General features: G+C 44.3%; 2 protein-coding genes across 3 annotated transcripts; both read left to right on the plus strand.

The window, feature by feature from the left end:
• The first annotated feature begins 854 nt into the window (after positions 1 to 854).
• On the plus strand, positions 855 to 7,079 carry LOC117410075 (myeloid zinc finger 1-like). Of its 2 annotated transcripts, none has more exons than XM_059021731.1 (3): positions 855 to 1,568; positions 2,422 to 2,631; positions 4,519 to 7,079. In XM_059021731.1, exons 1-3 carry the CDS (start codon positions 1,247 to 1,249, stop codon positions 6,210 to 6,212), a joined length of 2,226 nt encoding a protein of 741 aa, XP_058877714.1. In that variant the 5' UTR covers positions 855 to 1,246; the 3' UTR covers positions 6,213 to 7,079. The 2 variants fall into 2 exon arrangements, with proteins under 2 accessions (XP_058877714.1, XP_058877713.1); XM_059021730.1 differs by having other exon boundaries at positions 2,419 to 2,631; positions 4,519 to 7,078.
• Positions 7,080 to 7,523: 444 nt separating this feature from the next.
• Positions 7,524 to 17,293, plus strand: LOC117410166 (butyrophilin subfamily 1 member A1-like). The gene is made up of 10 exons (XM_034916355.2): positions 7,524 to 9,329; positions 9,797 to 9,915; positions 10,218 to 10,322; positions 11,789 to 11,893; positions 12,666 to 12,764; positions 13,271 to 13,396; positions 14,398 to 14,437; positions 14,529 to 14,555; positions 14,963 to 14,989; positions 15,311 to 17,293. Exons 1-10 carry the CDS (start codon positions 9,299 to 9,301, stop codon positions 15,847 to 15,849), a joined length of 1,218 nt encoding a protein of 405 aa, XP_034772246.1. The 5' UTR covers positions 7,524 to 9,298; the 3' UTR covers positions 15,850 to 17,293.
• Positions 17,294 to 17,482: the final 189 nt, after the last annotated feature.

Here is a 17,482-nt window from a genome sequence, read left to right on the forward strand (position 1 = left end):
ACGGGAGTCTTATTTCCATCTCTGCGATGACAACAACAGGAGTGATGTTTTTTCCAGTGTTTTTTTTTTTTCTGTGCGTGTTATTGTCACGTGTTTACCTCTCGCCTCACACACACACACACACACACACACACACACACACACACACACACACACACACACACACACACACACCGCCACCACCATACAGCTCGCCCCTGACATCTAGCGGTAGATTTGAGACAATTATTTTGAATTCTGTCAAAGTAAGACTATTCAGCCATCGGTTTAAATACGCTGTCCCTGAGAGAGAGAGAGAGAGAGAGAGAGAGAGAGAGAGAGAGAGAGAGAGAGAGAGAGAGAGAGAGAGAGAGAGAGAGAGAGATTGATTAAAGAAGTGAAACGTTTTTGGGGGGTGAGGGATGTACAGAAAATGTTAAAAGTGATTTGAAAATAATAATAAAAAAACATATTATATTATTATATAATACATATTATACTTTTTATGTTTTGTCTGATAAACGACGCTGATAAATAAACAAAGATACCGTTTAAGACACGAGAACCGTTCGCGTTAAATAATAACCTCTCACTTTCTCTATCTCTCTGTCTCTCTACAAAACAAATGTCAAGCTGATCAGCCAATCACATCACTGAATCTTTAATATTAAACCAATCAGAAAGCCACCGAGCCTTGCTGCGGACCCGCCCTTTTTTGAAAACCCTGAGCGAATCAGACGTTCCGATCCCCAAGACTTCAACCAATCAGAGACGTTACACTTCTTCGTCCCCGCCCCCCTTGAAGAAGCAATCAAAACAAGCAGGATAGGACAGTCAATCCCGTGATGCAGTTCGGCACTCAATTACAGGCGCCATTTCTGGAGCCCACTCAGTACTGAATGCATTGGGGCGATGCAGTGCTGCAGCGCCAGGATATACCGGTATTTTTTAATAACAGGTACAACATGTCGTTAATATAAAGTCACTGACTGTTATTTATGCGAATTAATGCTTGATTATGTCAAGAATTTTCCCTGAATAAGTTAAAAGCATTGCAAGCCCGCTGTGAAAGAGCTCTACGGGCTCCAGAAAATGGCTCCACTATTTACTAACTTCGCCCACTCGTGACATCATTTTCCTGTCCTTGACTTTATAGCAGGTAGTTTTTTTTGTTCGGAATTGAGCCAATCAGAAAGCGGCTACGGTGGCTCGGAAGAGACAAAAAAAAAAAAGGAACGGAAGCGAATCGAAGCTGCGCGTCCGTGCCATGGCGGACGATTTCTGCAGGCTGTGCCACGATTCGTTTTGCAAGCCCGGCTGTCAGAAAATCTTGAGCCGGGTTCACCTGTTCAGAGCCTGCGAGAGGGGAGAAGCCGAGGGGCTGCATTTGAGCCAGGAGCTCGCCCGGATCGGCATAGAGCTGGGAGCCCGCGGGGGAGAAGGAGAAGGAGAAGGAGGGAGCGAGCAGGGGGAGGAGGGGAGGCTGTCGAGTTTCGTGTGCCTGAATTGTTTCAAACAGTTCCTTCACGTTTTAACTCAAATCGAGGCGTGGCGGGACAAAGCGCACCGCAAGCCTGCGCAAGTGAAAGGTGTGGGTTGTTTTGTTTTGTAAATAATAATGTTTATTGTTGTTATAATTATTGTCCCGTTGTTGTTATTGCTATTATCATCTGGCGACGTTTCGTCCATTCAGTGCCCGACCATTGCTTCCTGGTTCTACCTACTGGATCACGGTTTAAAGGAACTGCTGGACGCGTCATATCCGGTTTTGTTTCCCGCGGCCCTTCTCTATTATTATTATTATTATTATTATTATTATTATTATTATTATTATCTCTAAAATATCAAGTCCATATCCTAGACATATTAATTGCTGAGAGTGTTATAGGGCTTTTGTTTTGAGAGAGAGAGAGAGAGACACAGACGCACACACACAAAGACACACAGACAGAGTCGTACAGAGCCACACGTACACACAGCCACACACACACACAGAGCCGTTAGACTGTGCTTGTAGATCTCCTGATCAGCCCCTCCTGGTCTGCACTGGACTCTCCTGACCTCAGCACCTCGTCTCTGGATCCTCATCTGATGCGCTATCCTTGCACTATTGCACTGCTAATCTGTCACTGTAGATCTAACTCGCTGTGATCCTAACTAGTAGCCTCCTGGTTCATATTGTATTCTAGCAGTGTTATTATTATCTGCACTGTCTGTAAACCGCACTGTGTTTAAATATGAATCTTGCATTGTAACCCTGTGCTGTGACACCTGTGTGAGTCGCCTGGGATAAAAGGGTCTGGCAACTAAATAAATATAATAGCATTTTCATTGTAATACCACCTATTCCCACAAGAGGGTAGCAAAACATCAGAGATTTGTCTGTGCATTTTCATGAAAACCTGTCAGTTTGTTTATTTTTTATTTTTTATCGCACAGCAGATAATAGTAATGACGAAGAGAGGACGGATGTCCAAGGGGACATGGAACTGGAGGACAGCAAGCAGGACATCCCCCGGCTGGACCCAGACCAGATGGCAGAGGGTGTATTTGACGTGGAGGTGGTCCAGGTGAAGGAAGAGGAAATGGAAGTGTCCATCGATCACGCGACCCAGGAGGAGGGGTGGAAAACACAGACCGAGGATTTGAAAGGTGAGGCGTCGATCAGGGAGCTGTCTCTCTCTCTCTGTGTCTGTCTACAAGGATGGAAATCAGACTCCCGCTGCACAGCAGTGTGATCCGGTCCTGGTTTCACTAGGAGTTTAATAATAAGACACACCTGAGCTTGTTACCTAGACACACTGGGGGCTGATCAAGCTGGTAGTAAAATCTGGACTGGGTGACACTGCTGTGCAATAGGAGTCTGATTACCATCCCTGCAATGTAATTCCAGTCCAGTCCAGTCTAGTGATATTAAACTGCATTTACAATGTAATTCCAGTCCAGTCTAGTGATATTAAACTGCAGTTACAATGTAATTCCAGTCCAGTCTAGTGATATTAAACTGCAGTTACAATGTAATTCCAGTCCAGTCTAGTGATATTAAACTGCAGTTACAATGTAATTCCAGTCCAGTCCAGTCTAGTGATATTAAACTGCAGTTACAATGTAATTCCAGTCCAGTCTAGTCTAGTGATATTAAACTGCAGTTACAATGTAATTCCAGTCCAGTCCAGTCTAGTGATATTAAACTGCAGTTATAATGTAATTCCAGTCCAGTCTAGTCTAGTGATATTAAACTGCAGTTACAATGTAATTCCAGTCCAGTCCAGTCTAGTGATATTAAACTGCAGTTACAATGTAATTCCAGTCTAGTCTAGTGATATTAAACTGCAGTTACAATGTAATTCCAGTCAAGTCTAGTGATATTAAACTGCAGTTACAATGTAATTCCAGTCTAGTCTAGTGATATTAAACTGCAGTTACAATGTAATTCCAGTCTAGTCTAGTGATATTAAACTGCAGTTACAATGTAATTCCAGTCCAGTCTAGTCTAGTGATATTAAACTGCAGTTACAATGTAATTCCAGTCCAGTATAGTGATATTAAACTGCAGTTACAATGTAATTCCAGTCCAGTCTAGTCTAGTGATATTAAACTGCAGTTACAATGTAATTCCAGTCCAGTCTAGTCTAGTGATATTAAACTGCAGTTACAATGTAATTCCAGTCCAGTCTAGTGATATTAAACTGCAGTTACAATGTAATTCCAGTCCAGTCTAGTGATATTAAACTGCAGTTACAATGTAATTCCAGTCCAGTCCAGTCTAGTGATATTAAACTGCAGTTACAATGTAATTCCAGTCTAGTCTAGTGATATTAAACTGCAGTTACAATGTAATTCCAGTCAAGTCTAGTGATATTAAACTGCAGTTACAATGTAATTCCAGTCTAGTCTAGTGATATTAAACTGCAGTTACAATGTAATTCCAGTCTAGTCTAGTGATATTAAACTGCAGTTACAATGTAATTCCAGTCCAGTCTAGTCTAGTGATATTAAACTGCAGTTACAATGTAATTCCAGTCTAGTCTAGTGATATTAAACTGCAGTTACAATGTAATTCCAGTCCAGTCTAGTCTAGTGATATTAAACTGCAGTTACAATGTAATTCCAGTCCAGTCTAGTGATATTAAACTGCAGTTACAATGTAATTCCAGTCCAGTCTAGTCTAGTGATATTAAACTGCAGTTACAATGCAATTCCAGTCCAGTCCAGTCTAGTGATATTAAACTGCAGTTACAATGTAATTCCAGTCCAGTCTAGTGTAATGATATTAAACTGCAGTTACAATGTAATTCCAGTCCAGTCTAGTCTAGTGATATTAAACTGCAGTTACAATGCAGGGATGGGAATGAGACTCCCGTTGCACAGCAGTGTGATCCGTTCCTGTTTCTATCCTGTGTAGAAATTTTGTGCTGGGTTTATTTTCTTCAAACAAATCCGCATCACAGTGTGCCAGAGCTTCCTGCGTGAGAACGCGGCTCCTCCTAAGCCTCTGATTTTCTACTTCGCTTGTTATTGTTGTTTTTTTTCTTGCAGTGGATGAGGGACCCAGTCCGGACCCCGTGCCAAAACCCCTTTCAAAGACGGATCCTGTAAAAAACTTCACAGCGACACCCGGGACACCCGTTGAAGATCCCGCAGGCCGGACGCTGAACCCCCACCTCCCTCTGCTGCAGCAAATCGCCCGGCAGATTTCTCTCGCTTCGGAAAACGCGCTACCCGTCCGCGTGGCGGTGGCAGCGGCGTCCGATAACTCGCCGATCCCGTCAGCGGCGCCGAACTCTGGGCTTCGACTGGTCGGCGCTCCCCCCGGACCGATCAGGCTGGTCCGAATGCAGAACAGAGAAGTCCGGCTGGTCGGTCGGCAGGAACCCGCTTTGCAGACCCAACATCAGCCGATCAGGCTGCTCCAAATGCAGAACAAAGAGGTCAGGCTGGTGGCTCCCGGACCGGGAGTGGTGAGCTTTCAAACCCGACCGACGCCGCAGAACCAGACTTGCGCGGTCGACTCGCTGAGTCCTACGGGTCAGCGGGCTGGAATTCGGTTGGTTCCCGTACGGGCGCTGCCGGCTGCGAAGGAAGAACTGGGCGGCTTGATTCGAGTTAACCTCAATCATAAGCCGAACCCCGAGTCGCAGGCTGCCGGCAGCAACAGCAGCATCCGGGACGAGGCGGTGGTGGTGGTGGTCGGTCTCCCAAACGCCGCTTCGCAACCGAAGGAAAATCCGGCAAACCGGTCTCGAGTCGACGGGCTTGACCTTGTGATGGCTTACCGGAGCCAGCTCCCCAAAACCGCTACGCCCTCGATCTTGACCCCAGCCCCAGCCCCAGCCCCGGCCCCAAGAGTTTCACTCTCCTCTTCTTCTTTGGAGGGTTCGGAAGCGGACGAGGACGAGGAAGGCCGCGGCGCGAAAAGTTCTTACATCTGCACCCACTGCGGGAACTCCTTCTCCCGGATGAGCAGTCTCCACCGGCACCAGGACACCTTGCACCCCCGGGTCCGCGCCCCTTCCTACCCCTGCCCCGAGTGCGGGAAGAACTTCACGGATTCGGGGAACCTGCGTCAGCACTGGCGGATCCACACGGGCGAGAAGCCGTACTCGTGCGGGGACTGCGGCCTTCGCTTCCGCTTCAAGGGGAACCTCAACTCCCACCAGTGCATCGACGAGGAAGAGACGCCTTTTTCCTGCCAGGTCTGCGGGAAGAATTTTCGCCGCCCGGAAGGGCTGGAGAGGCACGTCGCCGCGGCTCACCGGGAGCCCGGGGCCGGCGGGTACGAGTGCGTCGTCTGCGGGAAGCGGTTCTGGAACCGGGAGCTGCTGAAGTCCCACGGGAGGGTCCACACGGTTCAGAAGCCGTACTGGTGTCAGGAATGCGGGAAGCGTTTCCGCCACCTGTCCACTTTCAACTACCACAAGCGAACGCACCTCCGGGAGGCCCCGCACCGCTGCGACAAGTGCGGCCGGGCCTTCGCGGATCAGGAGGCCCTGGAGGGCCACAGCAAGGTGCACGGGAGCGAGGCCCCGTTCCGGTGCGAGGTTTGCGGGAACGGGTTCAGGCTGCGGTCGCATTTCCGGTCCCACCAGAGGATTCACTCCGGGGAGACTCCGTACGACTGCGCGGAGTGCGGGAGGAGTTTCAGCCATCTGGGGGCTCTGCGGTTCCACGTGCAGAACCACGAGCGAGGGAAGAAGGAGGAGGAGAAGAGTGAGAACGGGAAAGCTGAGTGAGGAGGAGAGGCCTCTGTGGGGGGGGGGAGGCTGTTGTCATGAAACGGGGGGGTGGAAACTCGGATCGGACAGTTGAAAAGAATCGAACGGAAAAACGCAACAGACTCTTCTGTTGTTTGTTGGAGATTCCTATCCGTTCCTAATTTAGGTGAAGTTATTTTCTGCTGATGCAGCTCTGTGGTGGATCCTAGTTCTTTTGTTTCTGACTGATCTTCTCTTTTTTTATTCCAACTTAAGATCTGGATTAACTTCATTGATCTAATTTATTTGTTCAGTCGGACACATATCCCCCCGCCTCCCGCCCCCCACAACGGGTCTTTTTAGTTTCTGAAAAATGCACTTCCTTTCAAGATTCAAGGTCACACGACCCGTGAAACATTGTGAGGCCTGGGAGAGAAGGGTTCGAGTGTGTTCCAATTAGTCGAATAATAATTGAAGCCTGAAAGACGCCCTCCCCCCTCCAGGAACTGAGTTTGACACCCCTGGTCGAGCTAATAACCTTTAACTATCGGCCGTTCGTTCCCAGTATAACTTCACGACAACTTTGTACGTTTTTTATAAGCTGCTCCAGGTTTCAGTGGTTAAAGAAAAGGGGTCTTGATACCAGGAGGTTCAAATCACCCAGCTCAGCCACTGACTCCCTGTGTGTGTGTGACCCTGAGCAAGTCACTGAACCTCCTTGTGCTCCGTCCTTCGGATGAGGCGTCAAACAAACAAGCTCCTATTGGAAGTGACTCTGCAGCAGCAGCAGCAGCAGTTGTTGACGATGCAGAGTTCACCCACCCAAGTCTCTGTAAATCGCTTTGGATCTAAGTGTCTGCAAAATGTCTCATTAATAAACTGGATTGTAAATTGACCTGAAACACTGTGTATCTGTGCCGTGTGTTTGTAGGCAGGATTATTTTGAAGATGGAATCGCTTCTAAATTGCTTGTTGAAATAAACCCAGCTGCTTGTTAAATTTCTCACAATGTGAAAAATAAAATAGCGATGTTGGTTGATCTTATCAATATTTGCAAGCCTGTGCTGTGAATGAGGTAGGTTTAACCCTGAAGGGATGGTGATCAGACTCCTATCCCACAGCAGTGTCACCCAGTCCAGGTTTTACTACCAGCTTGATCAGCCCCCAGTGTGTCTAGGTAACAAGCTCAGGTGTGTCTTATTATTAAACTCCTAGTGAAACCAGGACTGGATCACCTACAGCCCTGTAACTATTGTATACAGGTTTTTTTTTGTCACAAAAGTTTTTAAAATTCTAGATAGATTAATTTTCTTTGCATATTCACAAACCTTGAATTAGTTATTTTGTGATTTCCCCCCCCCCCCGTCCTCCCCCCCCCCTACAAGCTGGTTCATTTTAGTCTCATAAAAAAGTAAATCATTAATGTTTATCAGCCAGGTGTTTTACCTTTTCACAGGTGTGTGACAAATTACGCTTTCGTTTTTCAAAACTTGCAGTTCTCTGTTAGTTATTTTATTGAGATCTTCAACGGCTTGCACCTTTGTGTGTTTTTTTTTTAAAGGTAAGTCGGTCAAACAGCGGTGTGTCGCGTTCGGGGAAACAGATTCGGTTTATATTGCTGTAAAAAAAAAAAAAAATAGGATCATTTTTAATGTACGTAGCAACCCGTATCTCATCAAAATGTTGTGTAAACGTTACAGATAAGCCGACGCTAAAGATTGTGTGAATATTATTAATTCTGTTTATATGTACCATTGTATCTCTGCCTGTCGATATAATGAGATTCAAATGTTTTATATAATTGATTCTTTGTTTAAGACTTTGTCACTGTCGATACGGATGGAGTCACTTCAATTTGATTTATTTTGCATGTTGGGTCTCTTTATTTGGTTGTAATTTAGTAAATTTGTACTTTGATCGTAAACCACAGCAACCGAACCTCAACGAATTGGATTTTATTATAGTTGTACTTTGAACGTGATAACAGCGCTGTGTTTTTTTAACAGGAAGCTACAGCTGTGACATTTTAGGATTGAGACATTAATTAAAAAAACTTTGACATAATTGATTTTATTTAACATCATGTCAAAGAAACTACAAAATGATATCGCCAAAAAAAAGTCTATACCGGAAGCCATAATAGCAGCACAGTAGTAGATTTGTGAAATGTCACATTTTTCAATTGTCAATTTTTCTTTTAAGTATCTGGAAAACTATACAAAGCGCTGGGTGTGGAATTCAATATGTTAACAAGGGAACATTATTCAGCAGCTGTCATTGGACTCTATGAAGCTGAGGGAGTTCATTCTATATAGAGGGGGTGGAATTCAATATGTTAACAAGGGAACATTATTCAGCAGCTTTCATTGGACTTTATGAAGCTGAGGGAGTTCATTCTATATAGAGGGGGTGGAATTCAATATGTTAACAAGGGAACATTATTCAGCAGCTTTCATTGGACTCTATGAAGCTGAGGGAGTTCATTCTATATAGAGGGGGTGGAATTCAATATGTTAACAAGGGAACATTATTCAGCAGCTTTCATTGGACTCTATGAAGCTGAGGGAGTTCATTCTATATAGAGGGTGTGGAATTCAATATGTTAACAAGGGAACATTATTCAGCAGCTTTCATTGGACTCTATGAAGCTGAGGGAGTTCATTCTATATAGAGGGGGTGGAATTCAATATGTTAACAAGGGAACATTATTCAGCAGCTTTCATTGGACTCTATGAAGCTGAGGGAGTTCATTCTATATAGAGGGTGTGGAATTCAATATGTTAACAAGGGAACATTATTCAGCAGCTTTCACTGGACTTTACGAAGCAAGGTTAGTTCATTCTATAGGGTGGTGCAATGCTTTTGACCAGAGCTGTGCTGTGCTGTACCTGCAGGTTTTGAAGTGTAATATACGGTGGCTGACAGCATCATCAGTAGAACCACTTCTGTTGTAAACGCAGGAAAGCAAATCTATAATTTAAACAAAAGGGGAGAGGAAAGGAAGATAGCCGCGTTGTATCATGTTTGGGGATTTCGAAAGCAGAACATGTTTACAGATAGCTAAAGCATTTTTTTTTTTGTGGTTTTGTCTGAGCAGTGGCTGGTTTTTCTGATCGGTAGAGACGATGTCAAAGAGAAATACAGCCCAAGAAACCGGTAAGAAGGAAAAACAAATTAGAAACGTGGAAAAACATAAAAAAAATAAATACTGTTAATGAAATTTGAGTCTGCTTTGAGACGTCAAACAAACGAGCTCCTATTGGAAGTGACTCTGCAGCAGCCACTGACTCCCTGTGTGTGTGTGTGACCCTGAGCAAGTCACTGAACCTCCTTGTGCTCCGTCCTTCAGGACGAGATGTCAAACAAACGAGCTCCTATTGGAAGTGACTCTGCAGCAGCAGCAGCAGTTGTTGATGATGCAGAGTTCACCCCCCTAGTCTCTGGAAGTCACTTTGGATAAAAATATCTGCTAAATGATTCATTAAAAATAATAATAATAATAATAATAATAATAATAATAATAATAATAATAATGTACTATACACCTCACTAACTCCCTCTCTATCTCTCTCGGACAATCCCTCGCTCGCTCACTCGCTGTCTGTCTGTCTGTCTGTCTGTAGCTGCTTCAGGAATCACTGGCAGTGTATCCAAGAATTTCGTCGGTCTCCACTCGCTTATCACCGCGACCTGTGACCCCGCTTCCTGCAGCTGGTATATCCCTGGTCTTGGCAGCGCAGGGGTAAGATGAGAGAAGGTCAGGGGTGCCAATCTGGCACTGTGGCGCTAGATTCCAGCTGCAGGGTACCTCGTATAGCGGCAGAGAGATTAAAACCCGGGCGCCAGCAGACCCGTTTAATTTTTTTGAGGGGGGAGGGAAAGGGGTAATCCTACTCCTGTTCTTTGTTCCAAAACCCTGTTCTAAATTGTTTAATTGAAACCAATTCATTCAATAAACCTGTAGCTCAGTAATCAGTGATATAGAAACAACAGGCGCTCTGTGTGAAAACGTCAGACCGCTTTGTGTTGTAATCGGTTCTGCAGAATTCCCTGAGAAAGCCCGGATCTCAAACGGCCGGTGAACGGACCGTGGAAGAGTGTCAGTGCTTCATCATTGAACTGACAAGGGAGCTGAACAGAATCTTGAAGGTACTGATGGAGAGGGGAAGAGGGAATGAGGGGGGGAGGAGAGAGGAGGGGAGAGAGACGGAGGAGGGAGGGGAGGGGAGGGAGAGAGAAGACGAGGGGGGGGGTTATGTGCACTTAGGTGCACGTATGAGGCTGTGTGGTCCAGTGGTTAAAGAAAAGGGCTTGTAACCAGAAGGTCCCCGGTTCAAATCCCACCTCAGCCACTGACTCATTGTGTGACCTTAAGCAAGTCACTTGACCTCCTTGTGCTCCGTCTTTCGGGTGAGACGTAATTGTAAGTGACTCTGCAGCTGATGCATAGTTCACACACCCTAGTCTCTGTAAGTCGCCTTGGATAAAGGCGTCTGCTAAACTAATAATAATAATAATAATAATAATAATAATAACTTACCCAGAATGCCACTAGGTGGTGCTGGTGCAATGCTTTAGGCCAGAGCTGTACTGTGCTGTATGCCTGTAGGTTTTGAAGGGTGATATCTTCGACATGCCTGAACTGGGTCTTGCAGTGGATCTGTCTGCTAAAACTGTGGGAAATGGTGTCTCTTATAATAGAGACGCCCACACACACACCACATAGCAAAATAACACTTCACAGAACTCATTAAACTCAAGCTGCTGTGCAACAGGAGTCTTATTTTCATTCTTTATTAGCCACAGTGTGTATCGGTAACAAGCTCAGGTGTGTCTGAAATCTGAAGTACCAGAACACCACTATAATATCAATTTTCATAATAATAATAATAATAATAATAATAATAATAATAATAATAATAACAAGTTCACATGTTATTTCTATACTGAACTTCTAGTAACTCATATTATTATTATTATTATTATTATTATTATTATTATTATTATTATTATTATTATTATTATTATTTATTTCTTAGCAGATGCCCTTATCCAGGGCGACTTACAGTCGCAAGCAAATACAAATACATTCAAGTGTTACAATACAAGTAATACAATAAGAGCAAGAAATGCAATAACTTTTGTTCAAGTGTGACAAACCACAATTCAATAATACAGCAGATAATAGTGATAGTTACATCAGGATATGATTAAATAGTGATAGTTACATCAGGATATGATTAAATACAAAGTACTACAGGTTAAACACTTGGCAGATTACAGTATTCTGAAGTACAGGATTAAATGCAGTAAAATAGGGGGCAGATAAGAGCAAAATAAAGCACATTTAAATGAATAAATAGGTTGTGTATTTATCTCATTTCTGCAAGGATTTCTACAAAGTGTCTTTCTGCTCCGTCTTGTCAGAATGCTTTGTCTGTCTGTCTGTCTGTCTGTCTGTCTGTCTGTCAGTGGCTTCGTGGTTGAAGCTTGGAAAATAAGTTGACCAGCCGATTTTCATTAATTCGTCTTCCGATTTCAGTTTTGCAGCTCTTAAGGGATGATCATTGTTTTTTTTTTAATTAAGGGGACGATGATTTCTTGGTTGTTTTCAGAACTCCGCTGTTCCTCGCGATTTCTCGGAAAAAGATGCCTGCAGCCCGGAAGATTCTCGCCGCTTCATCGAGAAATGGGCCAGCGAGCTAGACCAACTTTTCCAGGTGAAAAAAAACTATTCTAGTGTTACCGGACCAGCTTAACTTGACTGTGTGACTCCCCCCCTGCACACCACGCGGCCGTGCCTTTACCAGGGGAGACCCTAGGGGACCCCTGCGCTCCCCTGACTGTGTGACTCCCCCCTGCACACCACGCGACCGTGCCTTTACCAGGGGAGACCCTCGGGGACCCCTGCGCTCCCCTGACTGTGTGACTCCCCCCCCTGCACACCACGCGGCCGTGCCTTTACCAGGGGAGACCCTCGGGGACCCCTGCGCTCCCCTGACTGTGCGACTCCCCCCTGCACATCACGGAGCCATGCCTTTACCAGGGGAGACCCTCGGGGACCCCTGCGCTCCCCTGATTGTGTGACTCCCCCCCTGCACACCACGCGGCCGTGCCTTTACCAGGGGAGACCCTCAGGGACCCCTGCGCTCCCCTGACTGTGTGACTCCCCCCTGCACACCACGCGACCGTGCCTTTACCAGGGGAGACCCTCGGGGACCCCTGCGCTCCCCTGACTGTGTGACTCCCCCCTGCACACCACGAGGCCGTGCCTTTACCAGGGGAGACCCTAGGGGACCCCTGCGCTCCCCTGACTGTGTGACTCCCCCCTGCACACCACGAGGCCGTGCCTTTACCAGGAGAGACCCTCGGGGACCCCTGCGCTCCCCTGACTGTGTGACTCCCCCCTGCACACCACGCGGCCGTGTCTTTACCAGGAGAGCCACGTACCAGCAGTGTCTGATGTTAAGCTCGGATCTGTTCTGCTCCCAGATTTCTAAGAGAAGAGGGACTCCGGCTGTGAAGGACAGACTGAAGGAATGCCAGCGGATCATTTCGGAGTGGGTCAGTCCTCTCAAGAGAATGCCAGAGGTGACGTTTCAACCAGTTTAAGGGTGAAGGGCGTGGCCGCCAGGATCGATCATCCAACTTATCTCCTAGGTTGTTTTTTTCCCCCAGTATTTTAAAGGCAGGATCACAGGACCATTCTGAATTCGTCAGCCAACATCTCTCCCAAGTCTTCAGTTTCTTGGCGCAGCAAGAAGGTTTAGGGAAAGGTGTGTGTGTGTAGCAGTGTGGAGTAGTGTTTAGGGCTCTGGACTCTTGACTTTACCTAGATTGCTCCAGTAAAAACCCAACTGTATAAATGGGGACCTTGTATGTAAAAATAATGTGATATCTTGTAACAATTTTAAGTCGCCCTGAAATAAGAAATATATATATATATATATATATATATATATATATATATATATATATATATATAATATAAAAATTTGAGGTTTAAATTGATTAATTACATATGCACAGCTTTGCTTGATATGTGTGTAATATATAGTGTGTGTGTGTGTCTGTGTGTGTGTTTTTTTTTAAAGCAGGAGTCTGTCTCCTTTGGGATACATATGGATCAGGGTGTTGCGGAGCTGGTGAAGGAGTGGAAACAAGGGAAGCTGAGAAACATCTTGCCCATCCTGGAGTTCATCCTGTGGGCTCTGATCAGAGAGGTATTCAGTGTGATGGGTGTCCGTGTGTTCCCTGGGCCATGTCTGCTGGCTGTTTTGTTAACCAAGTCTGTTTTGTGTCGGGCAGAAGCTATCCCAGGACCCAGGGAGTGAGCCTACAGCCAAGATGGACATCGATTAGGTGTTTAAAGTACTCAAACAGAGACAGCAATCTAATCTCTAATGGGCTATAAAACAGCCAGAGATGTTTAGAGCATAAACCAGTCTTAAAACATAAGAAAGTTTCCAAACGAGAGGAGGCCCCATTCAGCCCATCTTGCTCGTTTGGTTGTTAGTAGCTTATTGATCCCAGAATCTCATCAAGCAGCTTCTTGAAGGATCACAGGGTGTCAGCTTCAACAACATTACTGGGGAGCTGGTTCCAGACCCTCACAATTCTCTGTGTAAAAAAGTGCCTCCTATTTTCTGTTCTGAATGCCCCTTTATCTAATCTCCATTTGTGACCCCTGGTCCTTGTTTCTTTTTTCATGTCAAAAAAGTCCCCTGGGTCGACATTGTCTATATCTTTTAGGATTTTGAATGCTTGAATCTTAAAGGAGTGTCCCTCTCAGGCTTTGAAATCCACTTTTACTGCATTTAATACACTTCTCTCATTATCACTGTGGGATATGCATTCACACACACACACACACACACACACACACACACACAGAGCAGTGTGCAAATGTATTAGAATACACCCCATTGCTTCTCTATAGTTTTGATTCTTTTTGCGGATGAAATCAAACAACTAGAACTGAAAGTCTGGGAAAATTGTCAGGCTAATTAATCAATGACATTAATTACATGTCCCGTCTGCACTGCATTTCAAACAGCGAGAGAAAAGGAACACTGAGCCACACGCTGGTCAAACGCAAGATACTTTTTGGAAGTTGTTTAAGACGCCTGATTAAAGCACAAAGCGGTCTTGAAAGACACACAAATATACTGGATCTGTTTTTGATCTCTCTATAAATTAGATTCTTTTTTTCTCTTCCTTGTAGAGAAGTATTTCTCATACCGAGAAAAGAACGCAGCATATCAGTAAGTATGTCAAACTTTTATTTGATTGATTTTTAATACCAAATCAATTTTTTTATTGATTTGTCAGCTGTTTCTTCATATCTCCACACAGCTGCTGCAATATTCATCCCAGATTCAGGTATTTATCACAGTTTAATGCTACTTATTTGACTGTGTTTCGCTGCTGGCACAAAGGCGCATATACACACACACACACACACGCTACTGTGCAAAAGTCATAGGCATGTTGCATTTCTGTACTCTGATGCATTATGAGCATCAACAATTTACTCAAAGCCTCCACTAGTGTTTTCTACTATTATAACAACTTTGACTCGCATACAGAAGGAAACATATTGAGTGAAATAGAGCACATCGCCCGATTTTTCAAAGTGTGGTATCCGAAGCACAATCAACATGCACAGAGAAACATCACCTGCACTTGGCAAACCTAGTCCAGTATATTAACAGCAATTTCAGAGTGTGGTATCTGGTGTCCTTTCTGCTGACTATTGACATTATTAAATACTGTCTCTTGCTTTCTAGTGTGGAGATGGATTCGTGATGCAGCAGGTAGGGTTTGAGTTATGCTGTGTGTTTTTAGTCTGATCTCGTTCAGAATGATTTGCTGATTCCTCAACCGATGGAATGGGAGAGTTTGGTCCGCAGTTCTGTGCTAAATCTATTCGGAGAATGTCTGGCTCATGCAAAATGAATCCCAAATTTTACACTGCTGAAATAATATTACGTTAACATATTGAATCACACACCAGCGCTTCGTAGTTTTCCCCATATACTTTACATTCTCCCTCTCCATCTTTATGTAATGTGACTCTAGACTTTGATTCGCCCCCCCCCCCCCCCAGAAGATTAATCGTTCTTCATCCTTTTCAGTTGATTTGACTCTGGAACCTTCTTCATCGAATTCCAACTTCCTCCTGTCCGAGGATAGGAAGCGAGTGAGGAGAGGGACCAGGCAAGCTCCCGCTGTCGATCCCACGAGGCTGGATCGCTGGCCCTGCGTGCTGAGCAGAGAGGGCTTCACCTCGGGGAGACACTACTGGGAGGTGGAGGTGGGGGGAAACACCTACTGGAAAGTGGGCGTCACCAGAGAATCTGCTCTGGGAAGGGGTGGAGAATTTGACATGACCCTCCAGGGTGGTTACTCTACCCTCTGGTGGGATGGATATCAGTTTTGGGCTGTCACTGACCCTCGGAGCCCCCTCCCCCTGAGTCTGAAGCCTGGGAAGCTGGGGGTGTATCTGGATTATGAGGGAGGGCAGCTCTCCTTTTACAATGTGGAGACCAGATCTCACATCTACACTTTCACTGACCTGGAGTTCAACGGCAGTGGGAAGGTCTATCCAGTGTTCTATACCCGGGATTGGAAAAAAGAGCTGGTGCTAGCGCCCCCTGGTGGCTCGGAAGATTAAACGCACGTCTGAATCAGGAATCTATTCGAAGAAATCGGTCTCTCGTTCACGTTTGCTGTATGTCGAGGCGTTTTTTTGGTTTTCACTACAGCTGAGCTCTTGGTTAATTAACCAAACCTTTAATTGAACTATAATAATCATTTGTTTAATTAGACTTTTTTTTTTAATTGTTCCCAGCTCTTAAAATGAGTTACGGATTTCAAGTTACTTCTAAAATGTTTATAATAGTTAACTTGGAATCTCAAACTGTGTTTTTTTTTAAGAGCTGAAAATAATAAAAAAAGGTTAAGCAAATTAGCAGTTCAATTAAGGGTTTAGTTAATTAATTGAGAACTCAGAACACACACAGGGGGGTCCCCAGGACTAGGTTTGAGACTCTCTGCTGTAAACGTTCACTGAAGAAAACTCGTATTCTCTTCCAGTCAACACTAGCCTTGCCTAAAGCAGAGGGGGGGGTCAAACTCAGTTCCTGGAGGGGGGGCCGCGGGGTCTTGTGGCTTCCGTTCACACCTGAGCTCTCCGTTACTTAATTGGTCTAATTATTTGATTAACTGGAACGAATGTAACACTTCTCTCCAGGACTCAGGACTTGAATCAGGTGTGTTTTTGAAATCATCATCAACTATAAAAGACCTTGAAAGAAAAATATGAAATATGTTCAGTTGAACAAATAGTTAGATCAGTGAAGTTAATTGAGAGTTTATGTTGGAAGGAAAGTCAGAAGACCCCGCGACACTCGAGGACTGGAGTTTGACAGAGACAGAGAGACTGAAAAAAAGCTCAAGGGAAGTGCTAGAGGGGCATTTTGATAAAGTGGCTCCATTTCCTCTGTGTTGAGAGCTTCATAGCCGGTATGAAATTTCACTGCTTTGATTACAGGAAATAAATTTTTATTTATATCTCCATATAAATAAAAATTAGTAAATAATTATGCTTGTCATTTTATACTTCTAAAGACTGAACACTTTGATTTTAAAATGTTTAAATTTACATAAATAAACCTTGTGTTTTGAGTGATTTAATTTTATTTTTTCAAATCAAAATGTATTTGGTACTTAATGAGTTAAGATTCTCAAACACGATCACAGGAGACTACAGCACCCCTAAACAAACCGGGAGTGCAATTGCAAAACGTTACCAGCAGGTGGCAGCATAGTATTAACAAATCCACAGACATTTTTTATTATTATTACTTGCATTCGACTTTAAAAGTTTTTAATGCCTCAGATTTCGGTAAACGTGACTTTTTATATATATAAGAGACGCGACTAATTGCGGGTACAATTAAATATCAATAATTTGACATTAGCGATTGATATATCTTACAGTTAGTTACAGATTGATCACACTGATCCACAAGCAACAATCTGGCTTGCTAACCCACTGTATATTCTCTGCTGCTGTCTGTGCCAAAAAAGTGTCTGTTTTCACTCGATTTCCAAGAAGTTGACTCGGGTGAGCTTTTTTTAAACAGATATGTGTTTAAATGTGTAAGTTAGAGAACATATTCCTTACTCTATTCAAATCTCGCAAATCAATGTTACTGACTCGCATCGCGTCCTATAATGTCATTAAACTATAGTTTTGCCATTCAACTCGTTTGACAGGAAAGCGTGTTTTTTTTATTCTACAT

Source organism: Acipenser ruthenus, unplaced genomic scaffold, assembly GCF_902713425.1.
Source record: "Acipenser ruthenus unplaced genomic scaffold, fAciRut3.2 maternal haplotype, whole genome shotgun sequence".
Classification (NCBI taxonomy): Eukaryota; Metazoa; Chordata; class Actinopteri; order Acipenseriformes; family Acipenseridae; genus Acipenser; species Acipenser ruthenus.

Bases quoted from the DNA above. Each gene is read 5' to 3' on its own strand.
- LOC117410166 (XM_034916355.2), top strand. From the start codon at position 9,299: ATGTCAAAGAGAAATACAGCCCAAGAAACCG. The intron at 9,916-10,217 runs GTAAGATGAGAG...TCGGTTCTGCAG, and splicing joins CTGGTCTTGGCAGCGCAGGG to AATTCCCTGAGAAAGCCCGG. The intron at 13,397-14,397 runs GTATTCAGTGTG...TCTTCCTTGTAG, and splicing joins TGTGGGCTCTGATCAGAGAG to AGAAGTATTTCTCATACCGA.
- LOC117410075 (XM_059021730.1), top strand. From the start codon at position 1,247: ATGGCGGACGATTTCTGCAGGCTGTGCCACGATTCGTTTTGCAAGCCC. The intron at 1,569-2,418 runs GTGTGGGTTGTT...TTTATCGCACAG, and splicing joins CAAGCCTGCGCAAGTGAAAG to CAGATAATAGTAATGACGAA. The intron at 2,632-4,518 runs GTGAGGCGTCGA...TTTTTCTTGCAG, and splicing joins ACAGACCGAGGATTTGAAAG to TGGATGAGGGACCCAGTCCG.